This window comes from Thalassophryne amazonica, chromosome 4, assembly GCF_902500255.1.
Source record: "Thalassophryne amazonica chromosome 4, fThaAma1.1, whole genome shotgun sequence".
NCBI lineage: Eukaryota > Metazoa > Chordata > Actinopteri > Batrachoidiformes > Batrachoididae > Thalassophryne > Thalassophryne amazonica.
The window spans coordinates 77012593-77030968 of NC_047106.1; the positions used below are offsets into that span (position 1 = coordinate 77012593).

An 18376-nucleotide genomic window follows, 5' to 3' on the forward strand; every position below is an offset into this window, starting at 1 on the left:
AAAATTTTGAACTTCTTGAAATTAGCACCACGCACAGAGATGAGCCTCATTAGCCAAATAATCTGCCTCTAAGAGCCTATAAGAGCCACTATTTTGGAGTTTTTTGAGACCACAGGTGACATCCACTGCTATCTCCAGGCTGAAACCTCGGGCTTTAGTGATAGGGGATTCTATCATCTGCAAAGTCAGGTTACAGATGCCAGCTGACATTAAATGTATTCCTGGGGCTAGAGATCCTGACATTGCCTCTCACCTAAGGGTAGTGACATTGCAGAAGGATAAACAGACTAAAAAATATGACATGAGATCCAGTCACACAGTTATTCACGTTGGCGCCAATGATGTCAGGATGAAGCACTCAGAAGTCACACAAATGGTTATAGCATTGACATGTGACCTTGCCAGAAAAAAATGTGTCATCATCAATGAGTAGTCTCTGGTCCTGTCCCCTCCTGAGGTAATGATCAGGCGTTTAGCAGGCTGACTTCATTAAATAGGTGGTTGGCACAGTTTTGTAGACAGCAAGGCTTTAGTTTTATTGATAACTGGCCTTCGCTCTGGGGCTGCCGTGACTTGCTGATGCCGGTGTTCTGTTGAGATGAGGTGCGTCGTCGAGCTGAGGTGCGTCGTCGAGATGAGGTTCCTCGCGTAACTGCATATGTGTGCACTGAAAAAATTACTTGACGAAGTTCGCTTATTTTGATGGGTAAGTAAATGTATAAATTGTTCATCTGAATGTAGTAATGTATAAAATCTACTCACTATAAAACAATAAGTATTTTTAACCTGGAGTTAGCTTATTTCGACAGGCAAAATATACATATACATACATTTATGCTCCTAACATAAAATACAGAAAATGTTTTACTTACTAGGCTATAAATACACTGAATACAATTAATAAAAAAAAACTTTGACAGAAAAACCAAAAAAAAAACAAAATGTGCATGCGGAGTTGCACGTCGAGCGAGTTACATCATCTCCACGTGTGCAGTTGCGCGAGGCACCTCATCTTGACGGGTGATGTCTTCAAGTCCGGGGTAGAGCGATGTGTGCATGCACACGCATGCGCAGGAGTGCGACGCACCTCATCTCGACATTCACCTCATACCGACTGGACACCGGACAGCCTTCACCTTACTAGGGAAGGCACCGCCATCCTGTCTGTGAACATAGATAAAGTTCTGCAGGGAGGGTAACATTAGGAGTTTATAGCAGGCCACAGAGCAGGGGATTAGAGACCCTGCAGGTCTTATGACAAATGTGGTTGCTTAGCGGGGAATTAAGTGCAGAAAACCCACTGTGATGACAGTGGTTTTTCAGGGAGGGAAATTTATCAAGTTGAGACTGTGGCCTGCTTCCGCAGACATGTCCTTAAAAATCATAGAGGGATATGTTTTGCACACTTAATGCCCATTACTACATTGATGACAATGAAATTGAGGATGGCCCACTAGCTGTTCCAGCAATATTAAATATTTCATGTCTCCTACCTATAATCCGCGGGGAATGCCTCAAACCTAAACCTACTTCCAGGCACCTTTATAAATGTTATTCTGAAACCACCCCTTAACCAGAACAGTCCTATTGTTGACCTCACTGAGGTCCTTAGTTTGGGTCTCATTAACATCATATCACTGTCCTAAAAATCAATGTTGATTAATGATCTAATTGTGAATCACCACTTAGATATGACTGGGTTATGTGAAACCTGGCTTAAACCTACAACTGTCCTTCCCTTAAATGAGGCCTGCCCACCGGCATACACAGTGAGTCATGTTTCTCGTGATGTGAAGCAAGGCAGGGGTGTTCCTTTTATTTATAAAGCTAGGTTTACCTTATTAGCTGTTGGGGGTCACAAATATAATTTGTTCAAAATGCTACTGCCAGACTTTTAACACGACGCAGAAAGTTTGACCATATTATTCTGGTATCCCTTCATTGGCTTCCTGTCTCTGTGAGAATGCATTTTAAGGTTCTGTTACTGGCCTATAAAACTGTTCAAGGACTGGCACCTTCCTACCTGGCTGACCTGGTTGAGCCCTACGTACCGGCTCAGGCCTTGCGTTCGCAGGGTACAGGACTTCTTTGTGTTCCTAGGGTGAATAAAAAGTCTGCAGGTTACAGAGCTTTTTCTTATCATGCCCCTGCTCTGTGGAATGGTCTCCCTGCACAAAAAAAGGCAGTTGGATTCTGTGGAGACTTTTAAGTCTACACTTAAGACCCATCTGTTTTAACAGTCTTATCATTAGTATGTTATGTTTTTTTTGTGTTTTTTTAATTCTTTTTACGCTTTAATGTGTTTACTCTTTTATTGTGCCTTTTGATCTTTTAATTCATTTTGTTCTCTTTTCGAATTGTGTTGTGTGAAGCACCTTGAGGTGACCCTGTTGTGAAATGGTGCTATACAAATTAATACATTTGAATACATTTGAAGTTGAATATGGGAGATCACGTTTCTTCAATAACTCCACCCAAAAAAAAAAAACAAACAAACAACAACAACAACAAAAAACGCTACATGGCTCATTATTTATCATTCATTATTCACTGTGACCAGGGTTTAAGCCACTGTGCTGCCCTAACAGTAATCCATATTATGGAATATGCACAAAAGAAACACTTCTTTGATGCTCCTTGGACTGACAGGTCCATAAGTATTTCTAAAAATTTGGGGAGAGTATCTGTACACCACCACAATGGTGTTGAAATTAAACAGCGTGCTTGTTGTGTAAAATCTTAGTTTTGACATGAGTTTTTACATGAATTGTTTTACATATTATGAACATTTGTATGCAAAGTCTCTCCATTTCAAGGAGATCTGATATCGGCCCTGAAGCCCATTTGTACTTATCCCCAGATTCTGTAGCATTAAGCAGATAAGAGTATATAGTTCCCCCGAGTAGGAGCACTAGCATGGCTGGACTGGTTATCTGGTGTACCAGGCAAATCCCACTGGGCCCTCGCGCATTTTGGGCCCCCTCAGGTCTGTCATTAAAAAATATATGTATATAATTATATTTTTTATTGATTGCGACGGTAAAAAATGACACATAGAAGCCCATTGGATGCTTGTCCTGAGGCACATTGGGCTAGTCCAATGAAATTCCTTGGTTCTCAAAGGCCTGCCCCTCCCTACAGGCCCCCACCTGACCCAAGTCATCACTCAAAGTTTTGGCTATTCGGTCCGAGCTCGAGTGGAGATCGGAGAGTTGTGCGCAAAATGGAGAAGCAAAAGAGTGGAGCTGAGAAGCGAAAGGAAAAAAGAAAACAGAAATTAAAAGACGACGCAGCAAAATGTGCCAAAATCACAGATATGTTTAAAACCACAAGCTTGACCTCGGGTTCGGGTAGTGGGGCCGCCGGTCCGTCATTTCAAACTAGCCCGGGACCGGCGTCGAGAGCACAGGTGGTGGAGAGTGAGCAGGAGGAGGAGGAGACGGAGACGGAGAGAGATGTGACCCAGGCAGGGAGAGATTGAGGTTAGAATTCATCTCAACACTTGCTAATAGCTAGCCAATGCAGTGTAGCTATTCACCGCTTTGGCGTTTCGTTTCCCATTTATTGCCTGAAACTAAGACTAAGTCGTCATCCTGACTTTCTCAAATCAGTCACAAACATGTACCCATTTGATTTATTTTCATACACTTTGACTTCTCTTGTATTGTTGCGACAGCATATAGAACTCTTCCATTTGTCTTGAACTGTCACAAGGATGACCTGTGCTGTGTGTCTAAAGTAACTGCTAGTGCGTGTTAGTTATGGCATCCCCCCTTTTACTTTCTCAAATCCAACTAATATATTATTTCTACTCTACTGGTTGCCGTCTGTTGTGCAACTATGATTTTATACAAAATGTATTTTTGTAATCTTTTCCTTCTGTAATGGCATGCCATGTCATTATCAAGACATCTCGTATTAAGTATTAGCTGCCTCGTGGCATGGTAGATGGATAGGTAAGAAGCCGACTAGCTGTGCTACTGTTTAGCAATCGCTGGTAGCCGTTTCAAGGTGGAGTAGCTACTGCCAGCCTGGTGAGAAGGGGCAGAAAGACGTGTGATACGCTGTGTAATTGGCATAAAATATTTTTGGTTGTTATTAACATTCCATTCATTAAGCTCACTGACAGTATCTCTCAACTGGAGCAATTGTAAGCTGAAAGTATGAAAATGTTTAACCTAGGAAATTATTACTAAGGGTGCGAGACGTCGCTCAGCGCTCTCAGCCGCCGTCGTCAGCCTGTTCAAGCTGAAAACCTCCACATTTCAGGTTCTATTGATCCAGGGCGTCGTGAGAGAACAGAGAAGTTTCAGAAGAAGTCGGTTTCAGCATTTTATCCGGATATTCCACTGTTAAAGGAGATTTTTTTAATGAAAGACGTGCGGACGGGTCCGCGCGTCGGGACGCAGCTGACGCGGTGCGGCAGCACAGGAAAAACACCTTCGTGTTGATAACCATTTGTAAAATCCAGGGGGCTTTTGATGGCTTTCAGTGGAGTGAGTATATGAGAAATTGTTTAACAGGCAGGACATGTTCCAACTTGTCCTTAAGGCTTTCAACAGAGGTGTTTTTCCTGTGGCGGAGCGTCGCGGCAGCTGCGTCCCGACGCGCGGACCCGTCCGCACGTCTTTCATTAAAAAAATCGCCTTTAACAGTGGAATATCCGGATAAAATGCTGAAACCGACTTCTTCTGAAACTTCTCTGTTCTCTCACGACGTCCTTGAACAGGCTGACGACGGCGGCTGAGAGCGCTGAGCGACGTCTCGCACCGTGGGAAGTCCTTAAAGCGACAGAATCACTTCAAAATCTCTCATCAGCCGTTAACATTTTCACTGAAAACCAGCTTAATTTTTCGAACCGTGTCCACTTCGATGTGTCTCACAGGTTTAGAAAAAATTTTGATCAAACAACGCGCCAGTCTCTCAGCAACTTCTCAGACAAAGAAATTCCGACGAGGGGCTGGACGACTCCTCCCAGAAGGAGTTGTCACAGGCGAATGACGTCACCGACAGGCGTGGAAAAACTCACGCATGCGCACGAGGGTTCAAGCATGTCTGACGTAAAAACATATGAATGAAATCCATATAGTTTTTGAAAAAATAAAAAGGATATATATATATATATATATATATATATATATATATATATATATATATATATATATATATATATATATATATCCTTTTTATATATATATTTCACATTGAGATTCACTGGCCAGGGCTCATATCAGGGCTCATAATCAGGAAAAAAAAAGTTAGTGACCTTATCCTCCTCTCTCTCTATCTCTCACCCTCAAAAACATACATACACAGAACTTCACATACATTCTTCTTTAGCATATGCTTCCAGACATCATATATAGGCCTACAACCCCTGGCAAAAATTATGGAATCACCGGCCTCGGAGGATGTTCATTCAGTTTAATTTTGTAGAAAAAAAGCAGATCACAGACATGACAAAACTAAAGTCATTTCAAATGGCAACTTTCTGGCTTTAAGAAACACTATAAGAAATCAGGAAAAAAAATTGTGGCAGTCAGTAATGGTTACTTTTTTTAGACCAAGCAGAGGGAAAAAAATATGGACTCACTCAATTCTGAGGAAAAAATTATGGAATCATGAAAAACAAAAGAACGCTCCAACACATCACTAGTATTTTGTTGCACCACCTCTGGCTTTTATAACAGCTTTCAGTCTCTGAGGCATGGACTTAATGAGTGACAAACAGTACTCTTCATCAATCTGGCTCCAACTTTCTCTGATTGCTGTTGCCAGATCAGCTTTGCAGGTTGGAGCCTTGTCATGGACCATTTTCTTCAACTTCCATCAAAGATTTTCAATTGGATTGACCCTATGTGTCTTTTTGCAAGGAATGTTTTCACAGTTTTTGCTCTATGGTAAGATGCATTATCATCTTGAAAAATGATTTCATCATCCCCAAACATCCTTTCGTTTGATGGGATAAGAAAAGTATCCAAAATATCAACGTAAACTTGTGCATTTATTGATGATGTAATGACAGCCATCTCCCCAGTGCCTTTACCTGACATGCAGCCCCATATCATCAATGACTGTGGAAATTTACATGCTCTCTTCAGGCAGTCATCTTTATAAATCTCATTGGAACGGCACCAAACAAAAGTTCCAGCATCATCACCTTGCCCAATGCAAATTCGAGATTCATCACTGAATATGACTTTCATCCAGTCATCCACAGTCCATGACTGCTTTTCCTTAGCCCATTGTAACCTTGTTTTTTTTTTTTTTTCTGTTTAGGTGTTAATGATGGCTTTTGTTTAGCTTTTCTGTATGTAAATCCCATTTCCTTTAGGCAGTTTCTTACAGTTCGGTCACAGACGTTGACTCCAGTTTCCTCCCATTCGTTCCTCATTTGTTTTGTTGTGCATTTTCAATTTTTGAGACATATTGCTTTAAGTTTTCTGTCTTGACGCTTTGATGTCTTCCTTGGTCTACCAGTATGTTTGCCTTTAACAACCTTCCCATGTTGTTTGTATTTGGTCCAGAGTTTAGACACAGCTGACTGTGAACAACCAACATCTTTTGCAACTATGCGTGATGATTTACCCTCTTTTAAAAGTTTGATAATCCTCTCCTTTGTTTCAATTGACATCTCTCGTGTTGGAGCCATGATTCATGCCAGTCCACTTGGTGCAACAGCTCTCCAAGGTGTGATCACTCCTTTTTAGATGCAGACTAACGAGCAGATCTGATTTGATGCAGGTTAGTTTTGGGGATGAAAATTTACAGGGTGATTCCATAATTTTTTCCTCAGAATTGAGTGAGTCCATACTTTTTTACCTCTTCTTGGTCTAAAAAAGTAACCGATACTGACTGCCACAATTTTTTTTCTTGATTTCTTATAGTGTTTCTTAAAGCCAGAAAGTTGCCATTTGAAATGACTTTAGTTTTGTGTCATGTCTGTGATCTGCTTTTTTTCTACAAAATTAAACAACTGAATGAACATCCTCCGAGGCCGGTGATTACATAATTTTTGCCAGGGGTCGTATATATATCGTATATATAATGGCGCTGGGCCCTCAGGTGATCAAAAAGTGCCCGGGCCCTTGTCAGATGCCAGTCCAGCCCTGAGCACTAGTCTGATGCAGGTTACTTCCCCATCGAATTACAACTGGGTGAACTTGTTGTGTGGGCCGCTGAAGAGGAGGTACTGCTGGCCCACCACCATCAGAGGGCGCCCTGCCTGGAGTGCGGGCTCCAGGCACCAGAGGGCGCTGCCGCCTTATGGGAGCAGCCTGGGTGACAGCTGTCACCCATCACCGGACACAGCTGTTCCACTCAGCACAGAGGTATATCAGGAGGACGGCGTCTCCACCTCAGTGCCGAGATATCGCCTTTAGACAAAGGTAACGTTCTCTGCATTTATATTCTGACTAAATAGCTAACAGATTTGTTAAACCTTTTCAGGACAGCTGAATTGCTTAGATAAGTACTCACCTGCCTGTCATACTGTAACTGGAGGTGGAGGCGGCTTCTCCCCTCTCCGTTGCTGGGTGCTGTCGCATCCACGCCTGTGTTGTTGCTCTCTCCCGCCAGCAGTACCGGATCCGACGAGCGGAGGCAGTGGCCACCTGGGAATTCGGGACTTGGCGGTTCCAGTATTTCCAGGGTTCGGTGGCAGAGGAGATCTGGGTGGTTTCGGTTCGACTGAGACGGACGTCTCCTACCTTCGAGCCTGCCCACACGACACCAGCGGATTCGACCCCAAATTGTGATTGTTGTATTCATTGTGCTCGTTTCACAATAGTAAACCTTGTTATTCACCTTCCTCCATTGTCCGTTCATTGCGCCCCCTGTTGTGGGTCCGTGTTCCTACACTTTCACAACAGAACTAGCACAATGGAGATTAAGTGTCTTGCCTAACGAAACACATGGGTAGCATCACCACAAATCAAACCCAAGTCTACATACTGGTAGCCCAGCTCCTTATCACACTGATCTAGCTGCTCTCTGCCATTTTTAGAGCATATAAACAATTGGACAAAGTAAATACATGTATTACTACATATATGTACCTCACTTTTACAGGCAGGATTCTTTGGACAGGGGCTGATTCATGGACATTTTCAAGCCACTGAAAATGTCTTGGACTTCATGTACAACAATAATTGCAAAATACAAATTATGTGGTACTGTGTGGCAAATGTGTTTGATGTAGGGATTTTTCAAAAACTAAGTCAACAAGCAAGAAGGAGATGATTATGAGGGAAACCGCCAAGACACAGTGACAACTCTGAAGAGAATTAAAGGCTTGTGGGTGTGACTGGAGAAACAGTGTGTAGTGCATCTTTTGTCTCTTGCACAACCGGTCAGAATATAATGGTGGAATGGCATGAATAAGGATTTTCTAGGCATGAGTCTACAATATGTAATTTTGACAGTGTCGCTTTTATTGTGGACATTTTTTGGTGTCATTACCCTGTTGATTTTGTGTAACTGCTTGACTATTCAGCTGTTTGTTATGTATGAAGATCTATCAGAGTTGAGGTATGAGAATATCTTCACCATATATGTCTAGCACACATTGCCTTTGTGTGAATGCTGTCTTTTAGCACACCTAGTTATGTAATTTACATGCAGAATCAATGGAACAGCAATTTTGGGTGGAAAAGGCATTTCCATCCTCTTGTCAAATTTCCTTTCCTGTTTTGATGGCTACTTGTTGGGAGCTCATTGTAAAATAAGTAGTTCCCATTCAAGTGAAATACAATGTGCTATTATGCACATATACTGTAATCAGATGATATTAATCTACAATTTAGCTAACAGTACACTTGCTACAGTCTATTGGTCTTCATTGGGAAAAGTAACGCTCAACCAAATTATAGTGCTTGGAAAATACTGCATTTTCTCCATCTAATCTCTGTACTCATGACACCAAGTTCATACCTGTCAATCCTGATGGATTTGTGATGTTTTGCTTTCTCCAGTTTGATTCCACTTTTTTTTTTCTTTTGCTATATGTTGTTGAAATGGTAAAACCCAATATATACAGTATTGCTGTGAATATGGACAACAGGAATAAATGCAACCTTCAATATCAACAGTAAATGATAGTGCATGCTTATGTGTCTGTGGTGATAAAAGCAAACACCAGGACATTTGGAGTTAGAGAGTCTTAAGAACATAAATTGTACTGTATACACTGGGCCAACTCTCCATGACATCACCCGGGGGTTTTCAGAAGAGTGGTTTTGATGCTTAAATAGTACAGTTCTGCAGGCCATCATCTTGACAGTGATTAACTCCACCTAACTCCCAATGCAACAAATCCATAAATGAGTAAAGCTGAGGAGCATGGGTGATACCGGTGTGACCTGGGTGCAACAACTGAAGCTCAAACACACACCTCAGCTCAAGTTCTAATGAACTAACAGGCTAACTTTTGGTTCGGGTGTTTGATTAACATATACTTTTGTGGATTCAGTGTTCTTCATGAAGGATGGTGCATATGCAGGTATTAAAATGAGGATAAAATGGGCATATTGCTTTCATAACATTGCACCATCAATGGACCTAATGCCCTCAGCATAACTGCTAATTAGTGTTACTCAGATGTGCATGGTTCCAACATATAAGTTAAAAAATTACTGAAATGTCACTCAGTGGAAATACTGAAGCACTTTGATAATCCATTATTAACAGCACCGCAAGCCATATTGTCTTCTGTATCTGTAATGAAATGCAATCACTCAAAATCAGTATATCAACTCAGCTTTTCTGACCTGAGAAATACAGCAGCCAACAAAAAGTAGTGTCCATGCATGCAGCAGTCAGTAGACAGGGATACTCACTCTCCTGTCAAATGTTTTACTAGGATGTTGTGCTGGGTGGTGTAGGAGGACACGTATCAATTCAGTGCAGCAGTCCTGGTGACTCATCAAGTACAATACATCACATGACAATGCAGGTGGGGTTTGTTTTCTCAATGTTTGTCATAGATCAAACTCACAAAAGCCAAATGAATGTTGCCTGAGTATAACATGTGGATGTGTACAATACACATGCATGCACATGTCCAAAGAATATATCTTACATCTTACCTGGAAATGTTGTATCCCGTTCTTGGTAGCAGGAATTGGAGAATTTTGTTGCATCTCTCACCCCTTCCCATCCATCTGCTGGCTCTGGAGCTCGGAATCTTAGTGCTCCGAGAGGGGGTTTTCCATAAGGAATTCCAAGAAAGGCTCTTACAGCGCCACCAGGTACAGAAACAAACATTCCCCGAACGATCCCATGTTTAGTACTGACTAAAAGGTCATCCTGTGTGGCAAGAGATGGACTGAAGAATTGAAGTAACAGGGCCAGAATGGTAAAGTACAGAAAAAGGGAAACAGTTGCCATGGAAAAACCTGGAGAGAGGGACAGAACAAATACAACTGTCAACACTTTTTTTGTTATGTAATTTCTAGGGTTTGAGAAATTTTATACATACAGTATACTGTGTACAACTGAATAGATGACTGAACACATCTCCTCCAAATTGTCAACATAATGACTCCAAAATAATAAATTATATTATTTTGTAACTCACCAATTTAAGGTGTACGACCAGGAGAAAATACAGTGAGGCAAATAAGTATTTGATCCACTGTCGATTTTGCAAGTTTTCCCACCTACAAATATGGAGAGGTCTGTAATATTTATCATAGGTACACTTCAACTGTGAGACACAGAATTAAAAAAAAAAAAATCAGAAAATCACATTTAGTTTTTCTTTAAAAAGCCCTCCTATTCTGCACTCTTTACCTAAGTTATTTACACCTGTTTGAACTTGTTACCTGTATAAACGACACCTGTCCACACACTCAATCAATCACACTCCAACCTGTCCACCATGGCCAAGACCAAAAAGCAGTCTAAGGATACCAGGGACAAAACTGTAGACCTGCACAAGGCTGGGATGGACTACAGGACAACAGGCAAGCAGCTTGGTAGAAGACAACAACTCTTGGTGTAATTATTTAAAAAAATGGAAGAAACACAAGATGATTGACAATCTTCCTTGGTCTGTGGCTCCATTCAAGATCGCACCTCGTAGGGTAAGGATGATTCTGAGAAAGCCCAGAACTACATAAGAGGACCTGGTCAATGACCTGAAGACAGCTGGGACCACAGTCATAAAGATTACATTAGTAACACACGAAGCTGTAATGGTTTAAAATCCTGCAGGCAGCTAGGTCCCCCTGCTAGGTCCCCCAGCACATGTCCAGGCCATTTGAAGTTCACCAGTGACTAGCTGGATGATCCAGAGGAGGCATGAGAGAAGGTCATGTGGTCAGATAAGAAAAAAATAGAGCTTTTTGCTAACAACTCCACTCGCTGTGTTTGGAGGATGAGAACAACTCCAAGAACATTGTCCCAACCGTGAAGCATGGGGATGGAAACATAATTTTTGGGGGTGCTTTTCTGCAAAAGGGACAGGACGACTGCACCGTATTGAAGGGAGGATGGATGGGCTCATGTATCTTGAGATTTTGGCAAATAACCTCCTTCCCTCAGTAAAAGCATTGAAGATGGGTCGTGGCTGGGTCTTCCAGCATGACAATGACCCCAAACACACAGCCAGGGCAACTAAGGAGGAGCTTCATAAGAAGCATTTCAAGGTCCTGGAGTGGCCTGGCCAGTCTCCAGACCTGAACTCAATAAAAAAATCTTTGGAGGGAGCTGAAACTCCAAACCTGAAAGATCTGGAGATGATCTATATGGAGGCGTGGACAAAAATCCCTGCTGCAGTGGTCAAGAACTACAGGAAACGTCTGAGCTCTGTAACTGCAAACAAAGGATTCTGTATCAAATATTAAGGTCTGTTTTTCTATTGTATCAAATACTTATTTCAAGCAATAAAATACAAATTCATTATTTAAAAATCATATGTTTTTTTCTGATTTTTATTTATTTATTTTTTTTTAGACTCTGTCTCAAGGTTGTAGTGTACCTATGATAAAAATTACAGACCTCCATTCTTTGTAGGTGGGAAAACTTGCAAAATCGACAGTGGATCAAATACTTATTTGCCTCACTGTAATTTAAGAATTAGCTTTGATGCACTAGTGTGAACGTTCAGCTTAATTGAGATGCATTAATCTGGCACTTTTTGCATCTGATGCAGATGCTCAAAGTGCTTCACAATGGAAAGTACTTAACTACTCACCTGGAGCAACTTGCCTAAGGGATCTTTATGATTTTCCTGTCTGGCAAAGAATCAAACTGAGGACCCTCTGGTCACAAGTCCCTCATTCAAACTTACAGACATTCACATCCCAATTTGTTTCATTTCCAAAACCTATATCTGACAGCAGCCAAGATCATCACTGCTTGTCTGTCTGCATCGTTAAACTACTTTCATACCGGGGCAAGAATGGTTCCATATAACAGCTGTAACAGGTCAAGTTACAATTTGCCAGAGCTGCACCATCCTAGCTGTGTTAGATGCAGAGCACCTTCCAAGCAGGAACACTGGGCTGCAGAAAGTAGGAAAAGTGTTTTTGCCAATGCAGTTGGACAGCGGTTATGTTTTCACCCGTTTGTTTGTTTGTTTGTGAACAGCCTGGAACCCACAATTTTTCATATATCATAATGACATTTTTTACAGAGAATTCATATCCTGGTAGGCAAGAAATTATTACATTTTCAAGGTCATAGGTCAAAAGTCTAATTCAGGAAAACTAGGCAAATTGGGAAAAGCTGCATCCTTTAACATTGAATGAATTTTCAAAAATTCAGAACTTTGTCAAAACAAAGATTGAATTTCTTTCATATCTGACAGCATTGTGTAGGATGGTGTCCTTTATCAATTGACAAAGTTTGATCTGGATCTGATCCGGATTACAGATTTTGCGGCCATTTAAATTTAACACTGAAAACCCATTAATGTATATTTTACATTATATCTTAATCAAACATGCCTCAGTCACTCATATTTGGATGTGAGGTGCAGAATGGCACTCACTGTCACCTGACAAAGTTTAATCTGGATCTGATCTGGATTGTGGACATTTGAATTTATTATTGAAAAGCTCATTTGTTGTACATTCTGCATAACATCACAATTAAAAGTGACTCAATCACTCATTTGTGACAATGAGGTGCAAACTGGTGCTCTCAACGAATAGACTAAGTTTTATCCTACTAAGATTGTCTAGATGACTGTGCTATGCGTCTCGTGTGTGGGCATAGCGTAAGTGCCCCCCCCCTTGCTTTCAGCCCTTACTGCTGGCTAACGGCGCTGCTCGCAGCACTGCGAAAAGTGCATAAGTCTCTCCTGCCGGTACATAGCCTCCCCACAGCAAGTCCCTTGCAGTGCCTCCTCTTGGCTACAGATGGAAAGTGGACAATGCAAGGCCACAGGCCAAACTGCAGGGAGCTTGGAAGAGGTCTGGCCCTCAGACGCATTTCCATGCATGGCCCAGGGGCATGTGGATACGTCCTTATGCCCATGAACCAGACCCGCAGCTATGGGAAAACAGCACGGGTAGAAGGAGCTCATTCGGCATGGATAGGAGTGTGTCTAGGGGAAGGGTGCTCCGAATCACTGAACCAGGAGGGAAGTTGTGGAGCTTGGGCAACCCACGGCTTCTTTCGATCCTCTTTCCTCACCTTCTGTTTCTTTTGCCCAGGACTCAATGGCGCTATCTCTTTTTCCTTTCTCACCAAAGACCTGCAGTGATGGGTGAGTGGTGACGGCGGCAGGTGTAAGATGGTGCTGGGAGCCGCTAGCCACAGACCTGCAAGCAGGTGGTCAGGACTGGATGGTTGCTCTCTACTCACATGAGGAAAGAGTGGGATTCGGCAGCTATCCCGGCAAAGGAGCAGCCCTTTATAGGGTCAATGTGTGGAAGGGTCTTGACAAGGTGACCTAAAGAAAGCTTGTCTCAGTCTATCCTGTCAGGGCACCACAGTTGGCTGGACATCTAACTACGCGATTGAAATCTGAGACAATACATATCAAAGCATATAAGACCCATTCTTAAGAAGTTTACGATTTGTGTTGGAGCTGGGAACATCTGTACCTTGATGGACAGGAAGGACTCTGACAGACCAGAATGTCATACAGCCCTGTCGCATGTGAACTGCAATGATACAACACTGACATTGCTGCCTTGAGCGAAACATTCCTGGCAGATACTAAAGGCTATCAATATTGGTGCTGCATACACCTTTTTTGTTCAGGGAAGCATTGTGACAAGCCCAAGGAAGCCACAGTTGGCTTCGCCATCTGTACATCACTTGTAAGAAACCTAGAAACCCTTCCCAGAGGAGTCAATAACCGCCTCATGGTGATGAGATTACCCCCAAAAGGGAAGATGCAGCTGACACTCATTATTGCATATCTCCCCACCATTAGCTATTCACAAGAGCAGAAAGAACTGTTTTCTAAAAAACGTGCATGTCTGTTAAACACTGTACCCAAACATGACAAGTTGCTGCTGATGGGTTATTTCAATGCTTGTGTGGGCCGAGACTTCCAATCATGGCCAGATGTCATTCGATCCCATGGTACAGGGATGGAAAACGCAAATGGTCAGATGCTCCTCACACTCTGTTCTGCGCATGACCTCACAGTTTCCAACACCCTGTACCAGTTACTGGACATCCACAAGGACACCCACCGCTCAAAGCACTGGCATCAAATTGATTTTATAATAACAAGACAGCAAGACATTCAGGATGTGCACATTACAAGGGCAATAAGACGAGTTGACTGTTGGGCCAATTTCACTCTGCTGCGATCAAAGTTTTCCTTCTCTACTATCAGTGCACATTGTACACACAGAAGGAAAAAAGACAACATCAAGAAAAACCTTGATGTCTTGAAACTCTCACATCCTGAGATTAAGGAGATGCTAGCAAGGCATATTAGAGAACAGATTAAGAAACTGCCCACTGAAAGCGATCCAGAGAAAGCATGGGGAAATGTTTGCAATGTAGTGTATGGCACATCCAATTTTATATTAGGCCACACAAAGCACAAGTACCAGGACTGGTTTGACAGTAGCAATGTAGAGATCACAAACCTCCTCAAGTTAATGCAAGCAGCCATTAGCAAATGGCTAAATAACAAAAAGTACACCACAAAGCAAGACCACCTGAAGCACCACAGGAGCAAAGTCCAAACAGAACTTAGATGAATGAAGGACAAATGGTGGGAGACAAAGAATGCAGAACTGCAACAGTATGCAGATGAACACAATACAAGAAAGTTCTTTGCAGGCTTGACGGCTGTGTATGGTTAGGGTTAGGTGTTGGACACAGTCAGTCGAGAGGGCGTGTGGACTAACCTGTCTAAACTGGGATGTCCCCCACAGTTTGTAAACATCATGATGTCTGATTTTTTTCCCAGTCACAAACGGGGTAAAAAAAGTGTCTTGGCACCCACTCTCTTCAGCCCCATGTTTGCCACATGCTGTTTGCAGCATTTTCTGCAATAGACACAGGGATACCCATTTGCTATAGATTCAACAGTCGGTTCTTTGTCCTCTGGCATCTCAAAGTGAAATCCAAAGTACTGGAGGCTCTAGTGAGAGACTTCCTCTCAGTGAGCTACATCTGCAAGAGTTCGCTAGCTGCCTGCCACCATCCAGTAATGCTTTTGGACTGATAATTAACCTGAAGAAAACAGAAGTGATGCTTCAGCCTGCACCAGGGCTCGTAATACCAGGCCCTCACATCATGATTGAGGATACAAAGCTCAACAACATGGAGAGCTTTACCGACCTGGGAAGCACAATGACCTCATCCTCCAGCACAGACAAAGAAGTGTTGACCAGGATTGCGAAGGCAGGCTCCTCCTTTAGTAGGCTCTGGACACAGTTGTAGGGTGAATGCGGCATTAAACGTCATACAAAACTGGCAGTCTACAAGACAGTCATCAAAACGGCCCTACTTTACGGCTGTGAAACATGGACAGTGTTCTGACAACACTGAAAGCATTGAGCCAGATTCACCTCTGCTGCCTGCATAAGATCATTGGCATCTCCTGGATAGTCAGTGTTACTAACACAGAAGTGCTGTGATGCACAAACATGCCCGGCATTGAAGCATTCATCAAGAAAGCTCAACTAAGATGGGCTGGTCATGTGGTATGCATGGACGACACATGACTCCTGAAGACGGTGTTCTACTGTGATCTTGTTACCAGCAGGAGGAAGGTTGGATGTGCTTCAAGCACTCGTTAAAGTCATTCCTTGCTGCAGATTACATTAGATTATATTAGATAGAACTTTACTGATCCTGTGGGAGAACTCCCTCAGGGAAATTGAGGTTCCAGTAGCACTGTATCGGAGCACACAGGGTAAGAAGCACACAGAGTATCAAAAGTGAAAGTTAAAAAAACAGTATCTCTCAACGTGAACGGGAGTCCATTGCCACCAACAGATGTGCCTGATGACATGCTGTTCATCAAGGAATAAAAACTTTAGAGGAGAACAGATGAGACTGCCTGGATCTTAAGCGGCAAATAAGAAAGGAAAGGAGACCCAACCCCAGCACTATGCCCAGTGTGTGGATGCATTTGTGCTTCAGCTTTTGGGCTGCGATCTCATTGAAGACACCCCTGACATCATCATCACCCCGCGATGGACATCCAAGATAATCAGCATCTGATCAGTATGGCGGAATTAGCAGATATTTGATTGTAACATTGAAAAGCCCTTTTGATCATGATTTTGTATTACATTTTAGGTTATGAAAAGCCATTCTAACAGGACTTTAACCTTGAAAAGGTTTTCCAAGGTAAAAATTTGTGGAACTGGAAACTAGTGTTGGCAGAGGTTTACGCTCTATGGGCCTCATGTATCAATGTTGCGCACTTGTGGCGTAAATTTACGGAGTAAACTTGAAATACACCAAAGTCGCCGTGACATGTATCAAGCAGTGCGCACCTGCCCATTTCTGGCGTACGCCTGACGTGATCTTGATAAATGCGGCGGGTGGAAAGGATCGTAATTATAATAAACACGCCCATAAATATTCAGACTCCGCTTCAGACACACCCTCATTTTACGACATGGAAGCCAGGAAGACGGCAATGAAAAAGAACTTCACCAATCACGACGCATGCCAATAGAGCGTCAAAAGCGGCCGTCGTATCAATTGTTTTGTAGTATATAATCAATAAAGTGTTACAGTGGTCCCTCATTAATCGCTGGAGTTACGTTCTAAAAAATAGCCTGTAATACGCAAAACCGCGACGTTAGGCAGCGTTATTTTTTACAATTATTATAGACGTTTCAAAGCTGTAAAACCCCTCACTACACACTTTATACACTTTCTCAATCAGGCATGAACATTTTCTCACTTTTCTCTTGTGTGTAAACACTCTCAAACTTCAAACCTTAGTAGGAAAATAATACCAAACTGTTTCAGGCCCAAACATTTGTTTGAGAAATAAAAATAGAAAGTTTTCCTATAAATAATTATGATGGCATTTAGAACTAACAAATTCATTTTAACGATCAACAAACGAGGTCGGACACATACGAAATTATTAATAGTGACTGACCAGTATTTCACAGATCGGGCCTCTGCGTCCTGACGCCGCGCCTTTTTCCACTCACACCTGGCTGCAGGTGTTTGTTTCCGAGTGACAAACACAGTTATGAGTAGTTGTTGGCGCTCTTTTTTCTTCTGGGCGACAAGATTCTTATAAACAGATACGCAGAACACTGTAAAAAAAAAGGCATGCAAAATTGTACTAAATACTCCGCGAGACTCCGAGGCCACGACAGGTGAACGGCGTTATAGCGAGGGACCACTGTATTCTCTTTTCACATGTCAATAATTCTTGACATGTGGATATTTGCTCGCTCAATTAATAAGACACGCCTAATCTGTCAGATTTCTTTATTTTTTAAATGTATTTCTGTATTTATTTTATTGTGACAACCGAATGGAGATGACAAAACCTGACTACAGCACGGGCGAATTAAGGGAATGACGAAACTACAGTTGTTATTATCAATTTCATACTCTAAAACGATCACACCACATTAAGTTAAGCTCAGTGCTGCTCTGGCTCCAGGCTCGAAGTCTGGAGAAAAAGGCGAGCAATGCTTTCTTTGCAGTCAGCGCTGTAGCCACGGATCGTGCTCCATAAGAATCCCGCAAAAGCGGGATTTGTATTGATTATTATGTAGTATAATCAGGAAAGTGTTATTTATGTAACATATGCATTGATTTGTATAATGGCACTGTTTATCATGTTGATCATCTTCATTTTTATGTGGATTCCAGCGCTGGTTCATTTTGGTGTATATTTACGCCACCTCTCGACCTGGTGTATATTTTCAGCGCAGCATACGCCAACGACCACATTGATAAATGGCAAGTAGCG

The 18376-nt window shown here is 42.2% G+C and overlaps 1 protein-coding gene across 1 annotated transcript in view; it reads right to left on the reverse strand.

The window, feature by feature from the left end:
- LOC117508375 (cholinesterase-like) overlaps positions 1 to 18376 on the reverse strand; it is a 124400-nt gene that overhangs the window by 88957 nt on the left and 17067 nt on the right. Inside the window, exon 2 of the mRNA XM_034168126.1 lies at positions 10086 to 10394. Coding sequence (XP_034024017.1) covers positions 10086 to 10386 — 301 coding nt within the window. The 5' untranslated portion in view covers positions 10387 to 10394. The remainder of the gene's footprint in view (positions 1 to 10085; positions 10395 to 18376) is intronic.